General features: G+C 45.4%; 1 protein-coding gene across 24 annotated transcripts in view; it reads right to left on the bottom strand.

Moving 5' to 3' along the window:
• Window positions 1-25434, bottom strand: part of DAG1 (dystroglycan 1) — a 75093-nt gene that overhangs the window by 23858 nt on the left and 25801 nt on the right. For 13 of the 24 annotated variants that reach the window (XM_074032207.1, XM_074032205.1, XM_074032199.1 and 10 more), the window contains one exon: window positions 2749-3146. In XM_074032207.1, the coding sequence (XP_073888308.1) occupies window positions 2749-3030 (282 nt within the window). In that variant the 5' untranslated portion in view covers window positions 3031-3146. Of the gene's footprint in view, window positions 1-2730; window positions 3147-25434 lie in introns of all 24 variants that reach the window. The other 11 variants (XM_045386268.3, XM_045386266.3, XM_005547122.5 and 8 more) reach the window with 1 other exon arrangement.

The following is a 25434-nucleotide window of genomic DNA, read 5'->3' as shown; positions in this document are numbered from 1 at the left end:
AACAAGGACACTGACCAACAGCCCCAGCTAAGCTCCCTAACAGGCAGCATCAACTTGCCAGCCATGTGTTAGCCAACTTAGAAGTGGATTCCCCAGCCCCAGATGAGCCACTCTACCTAGTACCACGTGAAACAGAGACAAGGTTCCTTACCTCTGAATTCCTGGTCAAAAATTCCTGGTTGAGTGAAACAAGCTGGTTGTCTTAAACCACTGTTTTGGTGGTTTAAACACACCAACAGAAAGCCAGAACACTAAATGTATGTAGAAGTCTGAATGCAGAGAAGATACAGAAAATACCTAACAAAGTATAGGTCTTAGAATACTTTTAGTTCACATGTAGGCCACACCTCTAGAGAAGGAATGCTGCAGGGCAGGAACCAGAAGTTTTCAAGACCAGCCTGGGGGACAGAGTAAGACTCTGTCTAAAAAAAATTTTTTGGAACTAATTTTTGTATTTTTTGTAGAGTTGGGGTTTCACCATGTTGCCCAGGCTGGTCTCAAACTCCTGGGCTCAAGCAATCTGCCTCCCTCAGCCTCCCAAAGTGCTAGGATTACAGGTGTAAGTCATCAAACCCAAACTAAAAAAATATATTTTTTTAATCAGTTGGGTGTTAGGAGGCTGAGGCGGGCAGATCACCCAAGGTAAGGAGTTTGAGACCAGCCTGGACAACATGATGAAACCCTGTCTCTACTAAAAATACAAAATTAGTCGGGTATGGTGGTGCATGCCTGTAATCCCAGCTACTCGGGAGGCTGAGGCAGGAGAATCACTTGAATCCAGGAGGTGGAGGTTGCAGTGAGCTGAGATTGCATCACTACACTCCAGCTTGGGTGACAGAGAGAGACTCCATCTCAAAATTAACTAATTAAAATATATTAAAATTTAAAAATTAGCTGGGCATGGTGATGTGCACCTGTAATCCTAGTTACTGAGGAGGCTGAGGCAGGAGAATCGCTTGAGCCCAGGAGGCAGAGGTTGCAGTGAGCCAAGATTGTGCCACTGCACTCCAGCCTGGGCGACAAGAGTGAAACTCCGTCTCAAAAATAAATAAATAAATAAATTAGCTGGGTGTGATGGTGCACACCTGTAGTCCCAGCTACTTGAGAAGCTGAAGAGGGAAGAAGGCTTAAACCTGGAAGGTTGAGGCTGCAGTGAGCCATGGCTGTACCACTGCACTCCAGCCTGGACAACAAAGCAAGACCTTGTCTCAAAAAAAAAATTGTAAAAGAATATTTCTTTCTTGACATATGAAATTCAAAAATCTGTTTCAAGTCAGAATGGGACTACAAGTGTAAAAAACTAAAAAAGAAAAAGTATCCACAGTAAAGTTTTATTGCCCATTCATTCACATATCGTAAAGGCTACTTTCACACTACACAGGCAGAGTTGAAGAGTTCTGACAGAAACCATATGGCCTGCAAAGTCTAAAATATTTACTGCGTGGCACTTGGTGCAGTGGTGCATGTCTGCAATCCCAGCACTTTGGGAGGCCAAGGCAGGAAGATGGTTTGAGCTCAGGAGTTGGAGACTAGCTTGAGCAACATGGCAAAACCCCATCTCTACAAAAAGTACAAAAATTAGCCAGGTGTGCTGGCATGTGCTTATAGTCCCAGCTACTTGGAAGGCTGAGGTGGGAGCACCACTTGAGCCTGGGAGGTCAAGGCTACAGTGAGCCATGATCACGCCAGTGCACTCCAGTTTGGGTGAAGTGTGTTGACTTCTGCTCTAGAAGATGTTCATAACCCGGCTGGGTGCGGTGGCCCAAGCCTGTAATCCCAGCACTTTGGGAGGCCGAGACGGGCGGATCACAAGGTCAGGAGATCAAGACCATCCTGGCTAAGACGGTGAAACCCCTTCTCTACTAAAAAATACAAAAAACTAGCCGGGCGAGGTGGCGGGCGCCTATAGTCCCAGCTACTCGGGAGGCTAAGGCAGGAGAATGGTGTAAACCCGGGAGGCGGAGCTTGTAATGAGCTGAGATCACGTCACTGCACTCCAGTCTGGGTGACAGAGTGAGACTCCGTCTCAAAAAAAAAAAAAAAAAAAGATGTTCATAACTTGAGGGGTACATGCCACCCACCTGTCCGTGAAACAAACTCACTCAGGACCTAGGGGAAATTCCACGGTTCCACAAAGTCAGACAGAGAGATGGTGCTTCACACAAAAGCTTCCTATTTCACCTGATTTCTATCCTGGGTCAACCCAGACACTCTTCTCTACACGGGCCTCAGATTCCATTGTTCTCTGGATGGCTTCTCTAAAGGATATGGGGCAAGGCTGAAGTTTGGGTACTAATTTTGGTTCTTAAGTGATCAATTACATTAGCAAACACACATCAGCAAATTAGAGCAGAACTCCTATATTTATTTATATCTTATTTTAAAAAGTAAGTTCAAAGCATAAAAGTCCTATATTTTTTGGGTTTAACTCTGTGATTTATGAAAGGTAACCTTTTCCTATACATGTGACAGACCCTTCCAACAAATCCCTAAATCAGTTTTCAGTAGAACTTCCAGAGTAAAGGTGACATGGTGATGTCCTCAGAATGGGAACAAGAATAAAGATTAGGATGCTATTCTGAGTATACAGGGATCCTCTCATGAACATCAGTGGCTGTCCCTCTTCTAAGGGGGTACTGGAAGAACTGAGCTCGGAATTGGTGGAGCTTAGACTTGAGAAGGAAAAGGCACCAAAACTAAAACGGAAGATGAGAACTCTTCCTCATTTACCTCTATATCCAGTCTCACCTTGATGATGTCTCCACTGGAGGCAATCAAATCTGTTGGAATGGTCACTCGAAATGAGCGCCCGACGACAGCCGTGCCATCAGGAATGCCAACCACTGTGGGAACAGCCTCGTGGAGGTCTGAGAGCACTGAGTGCATGGATGCCTCAAGCTGGTTATCCCAGTCCCTGACAGCCTCTGAGGGTTCACTGGGCCAGTGGGACTGAGCCATAGCCACAGAGAACAGGATTTGTGCCATCCCCCAGAGGGGGAGCAGCAGCGAGAGGCCCACAGACATCCTCATTCGAGGCCCAAGTTTGCTCAAGTCGATAGTCTTGCTAAGTAAGGAAGCAAGTGACTTGGTCCCAGAGCTGGGTCCTCACCCTCTGCACACCTGCTCCATCCCAGAGCACACAGAGCCTGAAAAAAAAAGAAAAGCAGATTCAGACTTGAGCAATTCCAGTGGTTCAAAGTCATATACTATCCTCCAGGAGTTACTACCAAAAACATCTACCCTTAGTTGGATCAAGGCTCTTACCCTCATGCTCTCTTATACAGAAGCCACCAGTTTCGTGCAACTCCTTAGCACTGGAAATGTGGCTGGTCCATTAAATGTAAAATATACACTGGATTTTGAAAACTTTATAAAAAAGGAATGTAAAATGCCTCATGAATACTTTTAAAATATTGATTGCAAACTGAAATGATATGTATTTTAGTAATATTTTGAATATAGTCAGATATATTCAGTAAAATATATTAAGTAAACAATAAGTATTAACAAAGAATAAATAATAAAGAAATGTAATAGATAGGACAGGAGTGGTGGCTCACACCTGTAATCCTGGCACCTTGGGAGACTAGGGCAGGCGGATCACTTGAGATAAGGAGTTCGAAACCAGCCTGGCCAACATGGTGAAATCCCATCTCCACTAAAAATATGAAAATTAGCCAGGCATGGTGGTGGGCACCTGTAATGCCAGCTACTCAGGGGGCTGAGGCAGGAGAATCGCTTGAACCCAGGAGGTGGAGGTTGCAGTGAGCCAAGACTGAGCCACTGCTGTCCAGCCTGGGTGACAGAGCGAGACTCCACCTCAAAAAAAAAAAAAAAAAAGTGTTAAACAAAATATATGATTGAAATTAATTTAATCTGCTTTTATTCATGTGGCTACCAGGAAAATTTAAGTGACATATGTGGCTCATGTTATATTTCTGTTGGGTGGCACTGCTTTAGACCTAACTTCCAATTTACAGGAAATATGGGAGCCATGCAAAGAAAAATCACACAAACTAGAATGTGGGATCTTCTACAAAACAGCTGGCCTGGTATCTCCAAATGCTGACATTCCTAAACATAAGATGACTGTTCTCAATTTAGAGACAGCAACCAGACTTGATGGGTGTACCTTTTTGGGGGTGGAGGAGTGGGGACAGAGAAGGCTCTTGCTCTGTGGCCCAGGATACAGTACAGTATTGTGTTCATAGCTCAACATAACCTTGAACTCCTGGGCTCAAGTGAATAGATGGGACTTCAGGTACACACCACTCCACTCAGCTAGTTTTTAAAATTTTTCTGTACAGACAGTGTCCCACTATGCTGCCCAGGCTGGCCTCAAATTCCTGGCCTTAAGCGATTCTCCTACCTCAGTCTCCCAGGATTAGAAAGGTGAGCAATCTTGCCCAATGTGTACATCTTGACTGGATTCTGGATTTACTTTTTTTTTTTTTTGAGATGGAGTCTCGCTCTGTCGCCCAGGCTAGAGTGCAGTGGCACGATGTCCACTCACTGCAAGCTCTGCCGCCTCCCGGGTTCACACCATTCTCCTGCCTCAGCCTCCCTAGAAGCTGGGACTACAGGCGCCCGCCACCACACCCGGCTAATTTTTTTGTATTTTCAGTAGAGACAGGGTTTCACCGTGTTCGCCAGGATGGTCTCGATCTCCTGACCTCGTGATCCGCCCGCCTCGGCCTCCCCAAAGTGCTGGGATTATAGGCGTGAGCCACCGCGCCCGGCCTGGATTTACTTTTTAAAAAACACATGATGCCAGCTCCCAAAGGGGTAATTGAGGAATTTTGCATGTAAACTGGAAATGGGATTTACTGTTAATTTTCTTAGGTGATCTGATGGTAGTATGACTCTATAGGGAATTATCCTCAATCTTATGAATTGTATTTTGAAGTACTTAGGAATGAAGTGTCAAACACTTTGTAACTCACTTCAAAATGATTCAAAGAAAAAATATATACATGTATATATAGAGATACAGCCATGTAGCAAACATAACAATGAGGCTTAGAAAAATACTTTTGAGGCTGGGCGGGCGGGCGCAGTGGCTCATGCTTGTAATCCCAGCACTTTGGGAGGCTGAGACAGCCAGTTCACTTGAGGTCAGGAGTTCAAGACCAGCCTGGCCAACATGGTACGGTAAAACCCTGTCTCTACTAAAAATACATGCCAGGCATGGTGGCTCACACCTGTAACCCTAGCACTTTGGGAGGCCAAGGCAGGTGGATTACCTGAGGTCAGGAGTTCAAGACCAGCCTGGCCAACATGATGAAACCTCGTCTCTACTACAGATACAAAAATTAGCTGGACGTGGTGGTGTGTGCCTGTAGTCCCAGCTACTTAGGAGGCTGAGGCAGGAGAATCCCTTGAACCTGGGAGGCAGAAGTTACAGTGAGCGGAGATTACACCACCGCACTCCAGCCTGGGTGATAGAGCGAGACCCTGTCTCAAAAGCAATAAACAAATAAACATAGACATACATACATACCTACAAATACAAATACAAAAATTAGCCAGGTGTGGTGGCGCGTGGCTGTAATCCCAGTTACTTGGGAGGCTGAGGCAGAAGAATTGCTTGAACCCAGGAGGTGGAGGCTGCAGTGAGCTGAGATCATGCCACTGCACTCCAGCCTGGGTGACAGAGCAAGACTTCATCACCAAAAAAAAAAAAAAAAAAAAAAAAAAGAACTTTGAGCCGGGCGTGGTGGCTCATGCCTGTAATCCCAGCACTTTCGGAGGCTAAGGTGAGCGGATCACAAGGTCAGAAGTTCGAGACCAGCCCTACCAAAATGGTGAAACACAGTATCTACAAAAAATACAAAATTAGCTGGACGTGGTGGCGCATGCCACCTGCTACGTGGGAAGCTGAGGCAGGAGAATCACTTGAACCCAGGAGGCAGAGGCTGCAGGGAGCTGAGATCGCGCCATTGCACTCCAGCCTGGGCAACAAGAGAAAAACTCCGTCTAAAAAGTAAAAATAAAAATAAAAACTAGGCCGGGCGCGGTGGCTCAAGCCTGTAATCCCAGCACTTTGGGAGGCCGAGACGGGCGGATCACAAGGTCAGGAGATCGAGACCATCCTGGCTAACACGGCGAAACCCCGTCTCTACTAAAAACACAAAAAAATTAGCCGGGCGAGGTGGCGGCGCCTGTGGTCCCAGCTACTCGGGAGGCTGAGGCAGGAGAATGGCGGGAACCCGGGAGGCGGAGCTTGCAGTGAGCTGAGATCTGGCCACTGCACTCCAGCCTGGGCGACAGAGCGAGACTCCGTCTCAAAAAAAATTAAAATAAAAAAAATAAAAAAATAAAAAATAAAAACTTTGAAAAGACTTAAAAAAAAAAAAGTACCTGCATAGAGAAATGCTGCACCTGCCCACTCCTCACACCCACCCTAGGCACTAACTACAGGACCCATTTATTAAACACATATTTGCAAACTCCACTCCAGTAAACAAGCCCCACACCCCCAAGAAAGTGACTAGAAATCTGTACATTTTACTCTGGGCCCCATCAGTTTCAGGTAGTTCAGGACACTTACTCTAGGCTGGCAGGCACACAGATGCCTTTCAGAACTTACTGGCCCACAGGTGACAACAGCCATCATAAGCAATTTCCATTCTAGAAAAAGATTAAACTCTGCCCTGAGCCCATGCTATTAAGAGGTCAAGTGACATTTTCTGACCTGAGTAATGCAAAGTAAATAAACCCAAAATTTCTAAAGAAAACAAAGCCACTACGGCCAGGTGCAGTGGCTCACACCTGCAATCCCAACACTTTCAGAGGCCTAGGTGGGTAGATCACTTGATGTCAGGAGTTTGAGACCAGCCTGGCCAACATGGTGAAACCCCATCTCTAATACAAATACAAAAATTAGCCGGGTGTGGTGGTGCACGCCTGTAGTCCCAGCTACTCAGGAGGCCGAGGCAGGAGAATCGCTTGAACCCGGGAGGCAGAGGTTGCAGTGAGCAGAGACTGCACCACTGCACTCCAGCCTGGGTGACAGAGCGAGACCCTGTCTCAAAAACCATACATACATACATACATACATACAAAAACAAATACAAAATTTAGCCGGGTGTGGTGGCAGGTGCCTGTAATCCCAGCTACTTGGAAGGCTAAGGCAGGAGAATCACTGGAACCCACTAGGCAGACGTTGCAGTGAGCGGAGATTGCACCACTGCACTCCAGCCTGGGCAACAGAGCAAGACCCTGTCTCAAAAACAATACATACATACATACATATATACATACATACAAACAAACAAATACAAAAAATAGGTGTGGTGGCAGACGCCTGTAATCTCAGCTACGCGGGAGGCTGAGGCTGGAGAATTGCTGGAACCCAGGAGGCAGTGGTTGAAGTAAGCTGAGAATGTACCATTGCACTCCAGCCTGGGCAACAAGAGCAAAACTCCATCTCATTAAAGGAAAAAAAAAAAAAAAAAAAGGCAAAATAAACCAAAAGCAAGCAGAAGGAAATAATAAAAAGCAAAAAAACCCAATTAAACTGAAAACAAAAACAGAGAAAAACCAATGAAACAAACAACTAGTTATTTGAAAAGATTAACAAAATTATCAATCTCAAGTAAGAATGATAGAGGAAAAAAGAGAAGGCAATTACCAACATCAACAATCAAGCAGAAGATACCACTAGATACTGCAGGCATCAAAAGAAAAATAAGGAAACACTATAAAAAACTCTACACAGACAAATATGAATCAAACTAAACGAACAGATTCCTCTGAAAAAATACAAACTACAGCCAGGCACGCGGTGGCTCACGCCTGTAATCCCAGCACTTTGGGAGGCCAAGGCAGGCGGATCACGAGGTCAGGAGATCAAGACCATCCTGGCTAACATGGTGAAACCCTGTCTCTACTAAAAACACAAAAAATTAGCCAGGTGTGGTGGTGGGCGCCTGTAGTCCCAGCTATTCGGGAGGCTGAGGCAGGAGAATGGCGTGAACCTGGGAGGCAGAGCTTGCAGTGAGCCGAGATTGTGCCACTGCACTCCAGCCTGGGCGTCAGTGCCAGACTCCATCTCAAAACAAACAAACAAACAAACAAACTACTACAACTCATCTAATATGATATAATTTCTATTAAGACAATTTTTCTACAGACGCAGAGAGGGATAAAATGTTTTTAAAGACAGAAGTCCCAGCTACTCAGGAGGCTAAGGCAGGAGGTTGGCTTGGGCCCAGCAGTTCAAGGCTGTAATAAGCCATGATCACACCACTGTACTCTAGCCTGGGTGGCAGAGTGAGACTCTGTCTCAAAAGAAAAGAAAAAGAAAAAGGAAAAAAAAAAGGAAAAGAAAAAGAAAAATAAAGAAGAAAAGAAAAGGAAGAAAATTATTAAGGAAATTGAATATGTAATTTTTTTTTTTTTTTTTTTTTTTGAGATGGAGCCTTGCTCTATTGCCTAGACTGGAATGTAGTGTCACAATCTTGGCTCACTATAACCTCCGCCTCCCAGGTTCAAACATTCTCCTGCATCAGCCTCCCAAGTAGCTGGGATTACAGGCTCCTGCCACCACGCCCAGCTAACTTTTGTATTTTTTTTTTTTTTTTTTTTGAGATGGAGTTTTGCTCTTTTTGCCCAGGCTGGAGTGCAATGGCGTGATCTCGGCTCACCGCAACCTCCGCCTCCTGGGTTCAAGTGATTCTCCTGCCTCAGCCTCCCGAGTAGCTGGGATTACAGGCATGCGCCACCATGCCTAATTTTGTATTTTTAGTAGAGACGGGGTTTCGCCATGTTGGCCAGGCTGGTCTTGAACTCCTGACCTCAGGTGATCCGCCCACCTCAGCCTCCCAAAGTGCTGGGATTACAGGTGTGAGCCACGGTGCCCGACCCTGAATTTGTCATTTTAAAACTCCCACAAAAAGAAATCTACAGGCCGAATGACATGAGTGGTTAGTTCTACCAATTTTTTTTTTTTTTTTTTTTTTGCAGAAGGAGTTGGCCAGGCTGGTCCTGAACTCCTGACCTCAAGTGATCCACCCGCCTTGGCCTCCCACAGTTCTGGGATTACAGGCATGAGCCACCACCAGGCACAAACTCTTCCAGAAAGCAGACGAGGAGGAAACACATCCTGATTCATTTTGTTTTAATACACTGAATTTTATTTCATGTTTTACCTATTTTTCTTTTTTTTTTTTTCATTTTTCTTTTTCAGAAATGGGGTCTTGCTATGTTGCCCAAGCTGGATTTGAACTCTTGGGCTCGAGCAATCCTCCCGCCTCAGCCTCCTGAGTAGCTGGGACTATAGGCATTTGCCACCACACTTGCCTCCAATTCATTTTATTAAGGTAGCATTATCCTGATACCAAAATCTAACCAAGATATTACAACAAAACTATAGACCAGTATCTATCATGAAAACAGACACAGAAGTCTTTAACAAAACATGATCAAACAGAATTCAGCAAATTATATTAAAAGAAACATATACCATGACCAAGTGGTACTTATTCCACAGATGCAAGGAAAGCTCAATATCTGAAAATTAATCAGGTCAGTATTTGAAAATTAACCATATTAACAGGCTACAGAACAAAAATCACATGATCATACCAATTGATGCAGAGAAAGTATCTGACAAAACTCAACACCAATTCATAACAAAAAAACTCTCAGAAAAATAGGAATGGAGGGGAACTTCTTCAACTTGATAAAGAGCATCTACCAAAAAACCCCACAGCTAACATTTACTGGTGACAAACTGAGTGTTTTATCCTTAAGAACAGAAACAAGGCAAAGAATGTCCACTATCACCATTCGTACACAACATAATGCTAGAAATTATAGCTAGTGCAATAAAGTGAGAAAAAAAGTATAGTGGCTAGGCACAGTGGCCCATGCCTGTAATCCCAGCACTTTGGGAGGCTGAGGCCAGTGTATCACCTGGGTCAGGAGTTCAACACCAGCCTGACTAACATGGTGAAACCTCATCTCTACTAAATACAAAAAATTAGCCGGTGTGGTGGCAGGCACCTGTAATCCCAGCTACTCAGGAGGCTAAGGCAGGAGAATCACTTGAACCTGGGAGGCGGTGGTTGTAGTGAGCCAAGATCAAGCCACTGCACTCCAGCCTGGGCAACAAGAGTGAAACTCTGTCTCAAAAAACAAAAAAAAAACAAAAAAAAAAAGTATGGCATACAGATTGAAAAGAAAAAATAAAACTGCCCTTATTTGCAGATGACATAATTGTCTATGTAGAAAATGCCAAGGAATCTGTAAGAAAACTCTTTACAGTCCTGGCCGGGCGCGGTGGCTCAAGCCTGTAATCCCAGCACTCTGGGAGGCCCAGATGGGTGGATCACGAGGTCAGGAGATCGAGACCATCCTGGCTAACACGGTGAAACCCCGTCTCTACTAAAAAATACAAAAAACCAGCCGGGCGAGCTGGCGGGCGCCTGTAGTCCCAGCTACTCGGGAGGCTGAGGCAGGAGAATGGCGTGAACCCGGGAGGCGGAGCTTGCAGTGAGCTGAGATCTGGCCGCTGCACTCCAGCCTGGGCGACAGAGCGAGACTCCGTCTCAAAAAAAAAAAAAAAAAAAGAAAACTCCTTACAGTCCTATATTAGTTCTATAATAAGTGAGTTCAACAAGGTCACAGAACACAAAAACATTCAAAAATCAATTGTATTTCTATATACTGCAATAACCATGTGGACACCAAAATTAAAAATATAGTATCATTTAAACTATTCAAAAAATTACTTAGGTGTAAATCTTTTTTTTTTTTTTTTTGAGATGGAGTCTCGCTCTGTCACCCAGTCTGGAGTGCAGTGGCATGATCTTGGCTCACTGCAAGCTCCAACTCCCAGGTTCACGCCATTCTCCTGCCTCAGCCTCCCGAGTAGCTGGGACTACAGGCACCCACCACCATGCCCGGCTACTTTTTTTTGTATTTTTAGTAGAGATGGGGTTTCACTGTGTTAGCCAGGATGGTCTCGATCTCCTGACCTCATGATCCACCCATCTCGGCCTCCCAAAGTGCTGGGATTACAGGCATGAGCCACCGCGCCCGGCCCACTTAGGTGTAAATCTAACAAACATGTACAGAATGTGTATGCTGAAAACTATGCATACACCTGTGATCCCAGCTACGCAACAGGCTGACGGAGGAACCCAGGAATTTGACACCAGCCTTGGCGACATAGTAATTTAAAAAAACAATAAGGGCAGGATGCAGCAGCTCATACCTATAATCCCAAAACTCTGGGAGGCTGAGGCAGAAGGATCACTTGAGCCCAGGAGTGAGAAACCAACCTGGGCAACATAGTAAGACCTCATCTCTGCAAAAATTTTTTAAATTAGCCAAGTGTGGAGGCATGTACTTGTGGCCTCAGTTACTTGGAAGGCTGAGGTGGGAGGATCACTTGAGCCTGGCAAGTCAAGGCTCAGTGAGTCACTTTCACACCACTGTACTCCAGCCTGGGCAACAGAGCAAGACCTTGTCTCAAAAATAATGGTAATAATCTTAAAATTAAAAAAAAAAAAAAAAAAAAGGCAGGGGGCGGTGGCTCACGCCTGTAACCCCAGCACTTTGGGAGGCCGAGGCGGGCGGATCACAAGGTCAGGAGATTGAGACCATCCTGGCTAACACGGTGAAACCCTGTCTCTACTAAAAATACAAAAAAGTAGCTGGGCGTGGTGGCGGGCGCCTGTAGTCCCAGCTACTCAGGAGGCTGAGGCAGAAGAACAGCACGAACCCAGGAGGCGGAGCTTCCAGTGAGCCGAGATCGCACCACTGTACTCCAGCCTGGGCGACAGAGCGAGACTCCTTCTCAAAAAAAAAAAAAAAAAAAAAAAAAAAAAAGGCTGTATTGGTGGAGGGACAGATACATAGACCAATGGAATACAATAGGGAATCCAGAAATAGACCTACACAAATATACCCAAGTGATTTTTGACAACAATGCAAAAACAATTCAATGGGGAAAAAATTGCCTTTTCAACAAATGGTACAACCCAGATGTCCTTCAATGGGTGAATGATTAAACAAACTATGGTACATGCATACCATGGAATACTAATGAACAATAAAAATGAATGAACTATGGATACGCTCAACAACTTGGATAATTTCCAAGCAATCTTGCTAAGCGAAAAAAAAAAAAGCCAACCCCAAAAGGTTACATACGATATGATTTCATTTTTATAACATTCTTGAAATGACAAAATTATAGAAAGAGAGAACAGATTAGTGGGTGCCAGGAGTTACAGAAGGGGGTCAGAGTGTGAGGGAGGTAGACGTGGCTATAAAAGGACAACATAAAATATCCTGTGGTAATGGAAACGTTCTGTACCCTGACTATACCATTTTCAATATCCTGCCTGTGATATACTGTACTACAGTTTTGCAAGATGTTACCATGGGGGGAACTGGGTAACTGTACATAGGATCCCTCTTCTAACAACTGAATGTGAATCCACAATTATCTCAAAAAATCTTTTAAATCTTAAGATAAATTTGAATGTGAATTTTAAATCTGACAGTGAGACTGTCTCAAAAAAAAAGCTTTAAATTTCTTTTTTTTTGCGACAGGGTCTCACTCTGTGGCCCAGGCTGGAGTGCAATGGCACAATCACAGCTCACTGCAGCCTCAACCTCCCAGGCTCAAGTGATCCTCCCACCTCAGCTTCCGAAGCAGCTGGGACCACAGGCATGTGCCACCACACCTGGCTAATGTTTTTGTATCTGTAGAGACAGTTTCACCATGTTGCACCAGCCTGGTCTCAAAATCCTGGGCTAAAGCAATCCAACCACCTCGGCCTCTCAAACTTCTGGGATTTCACCATGTGCCACTAGGCTTGGCCAAGAATTTTTAAGGCCTAAAGGACACCATAAAGAAAGAAAAAAATGGCTAACCACAGCCTGGTCAATGCATGTGATAGGTAATGAATCCTTATCAAAAAACATCAAGCAACCCAAAACAGTAAAAATAGGCTGAAGATAGGACGAACGAACCAACAAGTAATTCACACAGAAGAAAACCTGAATAGCAGTAAACTTACAAAAAGGATGCTCAACCTTACCAATAATCAGGGAAAAGAAAATTAAAGTAACAGCAAAAACCTTTCCACACCAATCAGATGGGCCAAAATGTTCCAATGTGACACCACTGAGGAGACAGGACCATATGGCTGTTGGTGGGAGTGTGAGCTGCCCCAACACCTTGGAGAAGACTCACCATTCAGCTGGGCCCTTCCACTCCTAGGCACACAGACAGAGAAAACTGCAAACATATATGGAGAGATGGCACAAGCATGTTCACTGCAACACTGGAAAGTTAAAAATAATCCTAAAGTCGGTAGGCCAGGCACAGTGGCTCACACCTGTAATCCCAGCACTTTGGGAGGCCTAGGCAGGCGGATCATGAGGTCAGGAACCCGAGATAAGCCTGGCCAACATGGTGAAACCCCGTCTCTACTAAAAATACAAAAATTAGCCAGGTGTGGTGGCAGGCGCCTGTAATCCCAGCTACTTGGAGGCTGAGGCAGGAGAATCGCTTGAACCCGGGAGACAGAGGTTGCAGTGAGTCAAGATCACGCCACTGCATTCCAGCGTGGGGAGACAGATCAAGACTCTGTCTCAAAAAAAAAAAAAAAAATGCGCCGGGCGTGGTGGCTCAAGCCTGTAATCCCAGCACTTTGGGAGGCCGAGGCGGGTGGATCACGAGGTCAGGAGATCGAGACCATCCTGGCTAACATGGTGAAACCCCGTCTCTACTAAAAATACAAAAAACTAGCCGGGCGTGGTGGCGGGTGCCTGTAGTCTCAGCTACTTGGGAGGCTGAGGCGGGAGAATGGCGTGAACCCGGGAGGCGGAGCTTGCAGTGAGCCGAGATCATGCCACTGCACTCCAGCCTGGGAGACACAGCGAGACTCCATCTCAAAAAAAAAAAAATGCTTAGTGAAAAGTGCCCACTGCAGAACACAGAATACCATTAAGGTAAAATGTTTATGGGAGGCTGAGGCAGGAGAATCGCTTGAGCCCAGGAGGCAGAGGTTGCAGTGAGCTGAGATCGCACCACTGTACTCCAGCCTGGGCAACAAGAGCAAAATTCTCAAAAAAAAAAAAAAAAAGAAAGAAAGAAAGAAACAACATTAAGGTGTGACAAAGCAGTTGGGTTGCAGATACTTAGGGGTATATGATGTTAGGCTATGTTCTCTACTGAGTACTTGAAACACATGAAGGTACAGAGCTTGACTGAATCCTGTTATCTCAAAAATTTTTTAAAATCCTAAAACAGCCAGCAACTCTTGCTCTATTTCACTATCTTCTTAGGACTAGAAAGCCCTGTCTTCATGTACATGTTCAGCAAATTCTGAACAACAACAAAAAGCCCTATCTCAGCCCCTGGGCTTCTGCCCTGCCCATCACCCCATCTCTGTCCACCTCTATCTCTTAGTGTCTGTGTCACACACGTTTACACAAACCCCTGACCCAAAAAGCAATGTCTGCATACATCCTTAGTTCCTAAGACACTACTTCCCCCTTAAAGTCTCAGAAAAACATACTGAGCTGCTCTACAAAGGTATGAGAAAGCAAATGAAATTCACCTGCCATAGAAAGTTAGGTGTCTTACAATTTAGCACAATATAATTTTATTGATTCCTCTCATCAATGTGAGATAAGCAATAGGAAAAACATTGTCGGCCGGGCGCGGTGGCTCAAGCCTGTAATCCCAGCACTTTGGGAGGCCGAGACGGGCGGATCACAAGGTCAGGAGATCGAGACCATCCTGGCTAACACGGTGAAACCCCGTCTCTACAAAAAAAATACAAAAATCTAGCCGGGCGAGGTGGTGGGCGCCTGTAGTCCCAGCTACTCGGGAGGCTGAGGCAGGAGAATGGCGTAAACCCAGGAGGCGGAGCTTGCAGTGAGCTGAGATCCGGCCTCTGCACTCCAGCCTGGGCAACAGAGCCAGACTCCGTCTCAAAAAAAAAAAAAAAAAAAAAAAAACATTGTCCTCTTTCCTCTCTACTACCTTGTCCCACACTCCAAGGCCCATGGGACCAGGTGGCTCTCACAGGATTTCAGACCCATTCCTCAGCAGGAACCTTCCCCCGCTGCCATCAGTAGATGGCTGGGTCACTTTTGCCCACCACAGGCTCACCAGCAATGTTAAGTGCCACACTCACCAAAAGGGACCAAATGACCATGTACATAGAGGGTGAAGCCCTATGGGCATCAGTTCCAAGAACCATTTAACTTCCAGTGATGTCTGAGGGGTCCTCCACCAGGAATTCCTTCTCAACAACCAGCGTTCCCAGTACTCTGGTGAGGATGTTCTCCTCAGGTCTCTAGAAAGTGTTCCAAATTGAACGTTTTTCTTCAACTCTTTTCTGTGTAGTTTTGTTTTGATTTTTTGGTCGCCCAGGCTGGAAATGGTATAATCACAGCTCACTGCAGCCTCAACCTCTGGTCTCAAGCAAACCTCCTAACAGCCTCTCAAGTAGCTGGAACTACAGGTGTATGCCACCACACCAGGCTAATTTTTAAATTTTTTTGAAGAGATACAGACTATATTAACCAGGGTGGTTTCAAACTCATGGGCTCAAGCAATTCTCCTGCCTTGGCCTCCCAAAGTGTTGGGATTACAGGTGTGAGTCACTGTGCCTGGACTACAGTTTTCTTTACTGCTGCATCGTGTGTGTTTTCTTTACTGGCCTTTTCCTTATGCATTTTAATCCTTTTTTTTTTTTTTTTTGGAGAGGGAGTCTCGCTCTGTCACCCAGGCTGGAGTGCAGTGGCGTAACCTCGGCTCACTGCAATCTCTGCCTCCCGAGTTCAAGCAGTTCTCCCTACCTCAGCCTCCCAAGTAGCTTAGATTATAAGCACCTGCCACCACACCTGGCTAATTTTTGTATTTTTTAGTAGAGACAGTTTCGCCGTGTTGGCCAGGCTGGTCTTGAACTCCTGACCTCAGGTGATCCGCCCACCTCGGCCTCCCAAAGTGCCGGAATTACAGGCATGAACCACTGTGCCCAGCCGCATTTTAATTCTAATTTAGTAAATGGCTCAGCTCAACCAACACCCTCACAAGACTGTAAGTTGTGGGAGAGCAGGGATACATCTGTTGCAATCACTAATATGTGCCCAGTACTCTTCCAGTGCCGGACATATACCATACACCTAATAAATGAATGGGGAGACACAGGACCTTTCTTTTAGCTTTTTTTTTTTTTTTTTTTTTTTTTTTTTTGAGGCGGAGTCTCGCTCTGTCGCCCAGGCTGGAGTGCAGTGGCACGATCTCGGCTCACTGCAAGCTCCGCCTCCCGGGTTTACGCCATTCTCCTGCCTCAGCCTCCCGAGTAGCTGGGACTACAGGCGTCGCCACCACGCCCGGCTAATTTTTTTGTATTTTTAGTGGAGACGGGGTTTCATTGTGTTAGCCAGGATGGTCTCGATCTCCTGACCTTGTGATCCGCCCGTCTCGGCCTCCCAAAGTGCTGGGATTACAGGCTTGAGCCACCGCGCCCGTCCCTTTTAGCTTCTTTCCATCATCTTTAGTCTTTACTTCACTTATTAGATCCAGCTGATCTTTCACTATTCTAAGCTGATTGTGAATTTTAAAATTCTCAGCTTATTTGAAAACAGAGTCAGTTATAAGACACACCCTGCCTTACCAGGAACTTAAGCTGTCTGCTATCTGCGGACACATGACGACATGGGGTATCTGTTTCATGGGCATGACTAAGTGCTCTGCATTTAGCAGGCGGGCGATGTTCAGGGCACAACTCCATCTACTATGTGTTGGTTTTCCATGCTCTAAGGAGAAAAATTCTTTTGCAACTTGGTAATAAAACACCCTTTTGTCTTTCTGATGCTGGCTTCCTATAAGCAAGGGTCATGTCTGCCTGTGCTAGGAATCTGATAGGTAGCATCCGTATACTTATATCAGAATGTACCTCTGGAAGTTTTTTTTTACACAGTTTCATACTCAAAAACTCGGTCATTCAGATAGAGGCACTACAGAGATCCTCCACCTCGTGGTTCAGAGACCAAGCTTCAAACAGAGGTAAACACTCATTTGTGGTTGCCTACAGCTTGGTGGCCAGAAAATGTGGGAGAAAATAGTGTGGGAACCACAGAAAGATTCTGGCCACAGCCACCTAGTCTTCCTGACACAGCTATCCACTGTAACACCTCACACTCATTCACATTATATCCTCTAAAAGAGTAGGAAGTGCTCAAGGCAGCCCAAGAACATGTCTTAGCTGGATTCACCACTGGCTGAGAGGAGCTACCGAAGCTCTCCTTTTTGAGTAGTGGAAATGGGAACCTTATTCCTCTATGCCAGCACCCAGTGCAGTACCCACAACTGAGTCTAAGCTCTCAGCACTGCCCCAGGCCCCAGACCTTGAGACTCACTGCAGATAAACACCCTCAGCCAGAAGAACCAGAGCTAGTTGGGGTAGGCCCAGTAAGTGGCTCGCATCTGCCAATGACCAGGCGCTCCCTTCCTCCCAGTTGTAATATGTGGGACTCTCAAGTGATGGGCAGAAGTAAAATGCCAGGCCAGGCACAGTGACTCACGCCTGTAATCCCAGCACTTTGGGAGGCTGAGGTGGGTGGATCACGAGGTCAGGAGTTCAAGACCAGCCTGGCCAACATGGTGAAACCCTGTATCTACTAAAAATACAAAAATTAGCCAGGCATGGTGGCGGGCACCTATAATCCCAGCTACTGGGGAGGCAGAAGCAGGAAAATTGCTTGAACCTGGGAGGTGGAGGCTGCAGTGAGCCAAGATCACACAGCTGTACTCCAGTCTGGGTGACAGAGGAAGACTCTGTCTCAAAAAAAAAAAAAAAAAAAAAAAGTAAAGTAAAATGTCAAGTTATCAATGGTACCTAAAAGGTAGTGACTTTTGTAGCCAAAGTATATTAAAGCTGCCCTAGAGGCAGGTATATTTAAAGTATATATCAGATCAGTTGTCAGGGAAATAACTAGGAAATCAAAACATTATACAGTAACTGGCAAGCACACCAGGCATCCAAGGGTAAGGTTCAGCAGGTAAGGATCCCACTGGACCCTCCCGTCACCATCACCAATACCATTCGCCAGGAAGATGCAAACCAAAGGATGTTGCTTGGTGGAAGGAAAGGGGAGATGCCCATGAAGAGCCAGGCCCTTATGACCCCATTCTGTCCAGACAGCCTTATGGAACAGACAGCTCTGTTCCACTCAGACTGCCTCCCCAGAGCTATGAGTGCCCCACGCACACAGGGAGCTCAGTTAATAAATGCTCTCCACTCAATAGATGTAAGGAACAAATGCACATTTGGCACCAACTCAATTTGCAATAAACTTAATGTTTCCTCATCCACAGAAAAACTCAGTGAAAGAAACTTTCAGATATATATTTTTTGTTTGTTTGTTTTGTTTTGTTTTTTGAGACGGAGTCTCGCTCTGTCGCCCAGGCTGGAGTGCAGTGGCGCGATCTCGGCTCACTGCAAGCTCCGCCTCCCAGGCTCACGCTATTCTCCTGCCTCAGCCTCCTGAGTAGCTGGGACTACAGGCGCCCGCCACCACGCCCGGCTAATTTTTTGTATTTTTAGTAGAGACCGGTTTTCAAACCGTGTTAGCCAGGATGGTCTCGATCTCCTGACCTCGTGATCCGCCTGCCTCGGCCTCCCAAAGTGCTGGGATTACAGGCGTGAGCCACCACGCCCAGTCCTCAGATATATATATATATATATATATATATATATATTTTTTTTTTTTTTTTTTTTTTTTAACTACCTTTGTTTAGTTTTAAGACAGGGTTTCACTATGTTGCCCAGGCTACAGTGCAGTGGCTTTTCACAGAAACAATTATACCTCACCAGCCTTGAACTCCCCAGTGATCCTCCCACCTCAGCCTCCCAAATAGGAGACTACAAGCACAGGACCTGGCTCTGAAACTTTCAGACATTTTACCTAAAAACTCTGAAAGAACAGCTCTCTACTAGTTTTTGCTTCCCAAGAATAAAGGAAAAGTTGGGAGACTCAACCCATTATTAACCACACAAAATTTGGCAGAGGTAGCCCATCCCACCACTCCTAGGAGCCCCTACTCCCAAATAGCTACGTCACCTAAAAATAGTACTTATGCTGTTAAATTGCTATCATTTGCCACAGTAATTAAAACATTTAAAGAATGGTCAGGTACAGTGGCACACACCTAGAATCCCAGTACTTTGGCAGGCTGAGGTGGGCAGAATGCTTGAGCCCAGGAGTTCAAGGGCAGCCTGGGCAACATGGCGAAACTCTGTTTCTACAAAAAAGTACAAAAATTAGCCAGGCATGGTGGCGCATGCCTGTAATCATAGTTACTTGGGAGGCTGAGGTGACTGAATTGCTTGAACCCAGGATGGTGAGACTGCAGTGAGATTACAACACTGCACTCCAGCCTGGATGACACAGCAAGACCCTATCTCAAAATAAATAATAAATAAATAAAAATAAAGAAAATGGGATATTCATTTTATTTATTTATTTTTTTTTATTTTTATTTTTGTTTTTTTTTTTGAGACGGAGTCTCGCTCTGTTGCCCAGGCTGGAGTGCAGTGGCGCGATCTCGGCTCACTGCAAGCTCCGCCTCCCGGGTTCACGCCATTCTCCTGCCTCAGCCTCCCGAGTAGCTGGGACTACAGGCGCCCACAACCGCGCCCGGCTAATTTTTTGTATTTTTAGTAGAGACGGGGTTTCACCGTGGTCTCGATCTCCTGACCTTGTGATCCGCCCGCCTCGGCCTCCCAAAGTGCTGGGATTACAGGCGTGAGCCACCGCGCCCGGCCCGGGATATTCATTTTAAAACCAGATTAAAATAATAAAATTCCATGTTCCTGTTGTAAATATTTTGGAAAACACAAAAAGCAGAAATATTAACCACTTCAGGTTCAATCTAGCAAAAAACACTTTGATACTCAGAAGTTAAATATTAACTGTCAGTCCAACATTAATGTAGTTTCTGAAAGGTTAACCAGTTTAAAACTTCTAAATATGATGGCCAACAGGATGTACTCAACACAATGGAAAACAATGGTGTGAAGTCATTGTTTATTTGAGCTCCAAATATCAAAAAAAAAAACCCGTCAGATTTCTCTGCTTCTAGTTAAAAACAGGCCTTTTTGACTCCTTGGCATCAGATGAGAAACGTCTAAAGCCAAGTGACTGGTGAAGATTCAAGGTATCACCCTAAAATTGCTCAGTTCAGGGGGTAGATAAGGTTTCCCTGACATGGGACAGGTTCCTACCTAAACTGCAGGCAATGTGGAAATACCACCAGCGATATGGAGGCAGCCCCAGGACCATCAGGGAGCTAGAGGACCAACCAAAGGAAGTCAGGGTCACATATACAGCAAGAGATTTAAAGGTAAAAATATGTGGGAGAAAAAATACCACCCCTGAGAGGCAAGCACTACACAACATTCTATCAAACAGAAAAGCTACTTTGAACACTTCTCTCACTTGGAAAATTCTTGCAAATTCTCACTTATCACAGATAAACCAAGGGCAGTGGCTTCTGCTAGCGGTGATTTGGTTTTTTCCAACAAAGACAGGAAGCAAAGGTTTTAAACCTGGGTATAAATCCACCCAGGTGCAGACATGTTCTAGGGAAAGGGAAGAAAGGCAAGGTTCAAAACCCAGGGCTGAACAGTCATTCTCCACTGAACCATGGCTTTTAATCTGAGTAGATTTTAACATGGTACATGTTGGGGCTCACTGAAAGAATTCCTTCTACATTCCACTGAAGTCCATATACTGCGTTAAACATTATTCATTACCGAACAGTATACTTGACTTTGAAGATGGTTAAGTTTTATATTGTGCTTTTTACAATTTAAAAAGGTGAGTTTGGGGTTTGTTTTTTTGTTTTGTTTTGTTTTGAGAGACAGTCTCTCATCTATCACCCAGGGTGGAGTACAGTGGTACAATGAACCTCTGTAACCTCGAACTCCTGGGCTCAAGTGATCCTTCTGCCTCAGCCTGGTTCACACCACCATGCGTGGTTCATTTTTTAATTTTTTTTTTTTTTTTTTTTTTGAGATGCAGTCTTGCTCTGTCACCTAGGCTAGAGTGCAGCGGCACAATCTCAGCTCACTGCAACCTCTGCCTCCTGGGTTCAAGCGATTCTCTCGCCTCAACCTCTCAAGCAGCTGGGATTATAGGCGCCCACTATGACGCCCGGCTAATTTTTGTATTTTTAGTAGAGATGGGGTTTCACCATGTTGGCCACGATGGTCTTGAACTCCTGATCTCAGGTGATCTGCCCACCTCGGCCTCCCAAAGTGCTGGGATTATAGGTGTGAGTCATCAGGCTGGGCCATTTTTTTAGTTTTTATTTTGTAGAGACAGGGTCTCACTATGTTGCCCAGGCTAGTCTCAAACTCCTGGCTCAAACAATCCTCCCGCCTCAGCCTCCCCAAGCACTGGGATTATAGGGACAAGCCACTACACCCAGCCCCTAAAAAAAAACATTTTTAATGGTTAAGATGGCATATTAAAACGTAAGCCTGGGCAACACAGTGACACCCCCATCCCTACAAAAAAAAAAATTTAGGCCAGGCGTAGTGGCTCACACCTGTAATCCCAACACTCTGGGACGCCGAGGAAGGCATATCACAAGGTCAAGAGATGGAGACCATCCTGGCCAATATGGTGAAACCCTGTCTCTACTAAAAATACAAAAAAAATTAGCCGGGCGTGGTAGGCGCACGCCTATAGTCCCAGCTACTCAGGAGGCTGAGGCAGGAGAATTGCTTGAACCTGGGAGGCGGAGGTTGCGGTGAGTCGAGATTGCGCCACTGCACTCCAGCCTGGGTGACAGAGTGAGACTCAATCTCAAAAAAAAAAAGTAAGTAAAATAAAATTTTTTTAAAAATTTTAAAAATTAGCGAGGTATATGGGCATGCACCTGTAGTCCCAGCTACTCGGCCTGAGGTGGGAGGACTGCTTGGTCCAGGAGGTCAAGACTGAAGTGAGCCATGATTCCACCACTGTGCTCCAGCCTGGGTGACAAAGCAAGACCTTGTCTCAAAATAGATAAATAAATAAATACACCATCTTTGTTACGTATATTTTGCCACAATATTTTAGAAAACATCACTTAGAGTTACATCAATTAGACTTCAGAAGAAAATAATTTAGGAGGCTTTTAGGGGCATATCCCCGTGATGACATGCTCCAGTCCTTTAATTACCAGTGCCCAGGTAAGACACTGAAGACAGAAAAGGATAAACTGAGGCCAAGGACAAGGACCAGGCCTAACCATCCATTTCGGTTTCTGGTTTTTTTTGTTTTTTGAGACAGAGTCTCGCTCTGTCGCCCAGGTTGGAGTGCAGTGGTGACATCTCGGCTCACTGCAACCTCTGCCTTCTGAGTTCAAGCGATTCTCCTGCCTCAGCCTCCTGAGTAGCTGGGGCTACAGGTGCCTGCCACCATGCCCAGCTAATTTTTGTATTTTTAGTAGAGACAGGGTTTTACCATATTGGCCAGGCTGTTCTCGAACTCCTGACATTGTGATCCGCCCACCTCAGGCTCCCAAAGTGCTGGGATTACAGGCATGAGCCACTGTGCCTGGCCCTAACTGTCCATTTGGCTGCAGCAGCTAGAGTGGGAGGTGGAGTAGTGGTGGGGGAATAAGTATGAGAGGTGGGTGGCCAGACTCAGCAGAATCCAAGTGGGAATGAATTACCACATCCTTGTACCCGTGTGGCATCCAAAAATGCAATTAAAGCAAACTACAATTCTCTGAAGACAGCCCAACAATTAACACTTCAGCACATGTTTACCAACTACCTACCCTGTGCTAGGTGTGAGGCTTTATTTGCTACAGATGCAGTCTTTCCAAGTTTCACACAAAAATATTCAATTAAGGTTTATATACATTACTAAATCAGGAAACACAAGTGGTAACAAACCAAGTATTTATACTAATACATTATAAACAGTCATTTTCCAAGTGCTTACTGTAACAGAAACTAGAAGTTGCCTTCTGACTTCCCGAAACTCCCCCTGGCCATCCTATCCCCTCCCGAACTCAGTACAAAGGTACAGTGGGGCTATGCTGGGGGGGGGGCAGGATGATCAGTGTCTACTGGGGGTCAAGGCTGGATGCCAATGGTTCCCTTGAGAGAAAAGGGGGAGAAGAGGTCCACTACAGGAGTCTTGACAGCACTTACTCTGCTGCTTTCTCTCCAAGTAGATGCCTGGCACCAAGCAGGTACTCAGCAGATGCCCGCAGAGTACAGGAAAGGAACTTCCACTAAATCCCCTAAATAATTCACCAAGTGGCCAGGCGCCAGTGGCTCATACCTGTAATCCCAGCACTTTCGGAGGCCAAGGCAGGCGAATCACAAGGTCAAGAGATCAAGACCATCCTGGCTAACGGTGAAACCCCGTCTCTATTAAAAATACAAAAACTAGCTGGGCGTGGTGGCACGCATCTATAGTCCCAACTACTTGGGAGGCTGAGGCAGGAAAATCACTTGAACCTGCGAGGCGGAGGTTGCAATGAGCCAAGATCACGCCACTGTGCTCCAGCCTGGATGACAGTGCGAGACTCTGTCTTCAATAATAATAATAATAATAATAATTCACCAAGCATAATGGCAATGATCACCTGATTTCACACTTTGAAGTTCAATGCTGAGCTTTCTGGTTTTTCCATTACACTACAAAAGATTAAAAGTAAGTGCCACAGCTCAAAATTAATATGCTAATCTAGCAATGATGAATTAAATTTAGAAAAAGTGTGCTGGCTGCTGGCCTTTCTGACCTAATTGGCTAATTAGACTCCAAAAACAGAGAAGTGAGGTGAAATGTCAGCGAAACTCCAGGCAACCCAGCCCTTGACCCTGCCAGCAGCTCTGTAATAAAGGCCTGGGGCCCTAAGCACAATGCCTCAGGAGCCAAACGGGTATGTGGGAGTTCTTGCATATTCACTATAGAGTATTTATCTAGGCAAATGCTTCAATCTTCATTGTCTGAAGTTGTGACTTGCTTTTAGCCCCATTCTTGTTTTTGGCTACATTCTTCATGTTCAACCATCAAAAACATTTCACCCATGCCAGAAACTGCCATATCAACACACTTTGTTTATAAAAGAACAAGACAAAACTAGCACCCACTCCCTTTGCTCAGGTTTTCCTTCCTGCTAACAGAATTCCTTCCCTCCCACAGATGGTTCTAATTGGCCCTTTTACCTGCTTCAGCCTTACCACAGCAACAAATTCTAAAAAATCACAAACTTCTCTAACTGACGTGCTTCCAAAAACTAGAGCAAAAGAGCCAAAAGACATTCTTCCATTCTCGCAATCCCTGCTCTGCAAAGCCACAGCCATTCTATGATCAGTGAAATGACAGGCCAGGCCAACACTATGGACAATGATGCCCACCACACCTGATTTCAGAATCAGGCTTGCATAGAAGGACATCAGAGAGCACCAGCTCCCAGTGACCTGGTGAACACAAGGCTCCTGAGCCAGGCCCCACTAGCTCCCACATTGCTGGCCTTCCCCAGCAAAGGATGTTGGGCTGCTTGTTAAAGACCATAGCACATATCTGGAGATATGTCCAGTTCGGGCTCTTCTTATACAAAGTAAGACCAAGAAAACCCATTATTCTCAAGGGCTTTCCTCCTCCTCAAAACTTCAGGGGATCCTCAGCTGCTATCTGCCACACAGAATTTACACCCAGATTAACAAGACTGAAGAAATCCTTTAAAATGCCCTTGCTCTCACCTTCTTCTGTCTCCATCTCCTTTCTGTGGTCTTTGATCATTCTCTCAGCACACAAGAAAAAGCGGAATTGCATTCCATACTAATTATTTGGAAATTAATTCCTGCATTTTAGAACCCAAGGATTAAAAATGAAAAGCAGGCAAGGCAGTGGTTCATGCCTGTAATCCCAGCACTTTGGGAGGCTAAGGTGGATGGATTGCTAGAGCCCAGGAGTTTGAGACCAGGCTGGGCAACAGAGAGAGACCGTCTCTACAAAATATTTTTAAAAATTAGCTGAGTGTGGTGACGCATGCCTAAAATCTCAGCTACTCAGGAGGCTGAAGTGGGAGGATTGCTTGAGCCTGGGAGGTTGAGGTTGCAGTGAGCCGTGATCATGCCACTGCACTCCAGCCAGTGTGACACAGCAAGACCCTGTCGTCTCAAAAAAAAAAAAAGAAAACAAAAATAATGATTTACATAAAGACTGGAAAGGAATTCTGCAGGGTATTTATGTGCTCACATCAGAAGCCAACTGAAGATACATGAGAAACGAAGATAAAGCATCTGAAGAATTAAGCTGTGGGCTGGTGGGATCTCCATCCACCTGAACTGTAGGAGTCAATCCATGCCTGAGTGGCCCAACCTAGAAATTCAGGAGATCCCAGGGCTATTTGGAAGAAGAAAACACCTTCCACGCATC

This window comes from Macaca fascicularis, chromosome 2 (genome assembly GCF_037993035.2).
Source record: "Macaca fascicularis isolate 582-1 chromosome 2, T2T-MFA8v1.1".
Taxonomy (NCBI): Eukaryota; Metazoa; Chordata; class Mammalia; order Primates; family Cercopithecidae; genus Macaca; species Macaca fascicularis.
The sequence above is the reverse complement of the archived record's forward strand: the minus strand, read 5'-3'. Positions and strand labels throughout refer to the sequence as shown.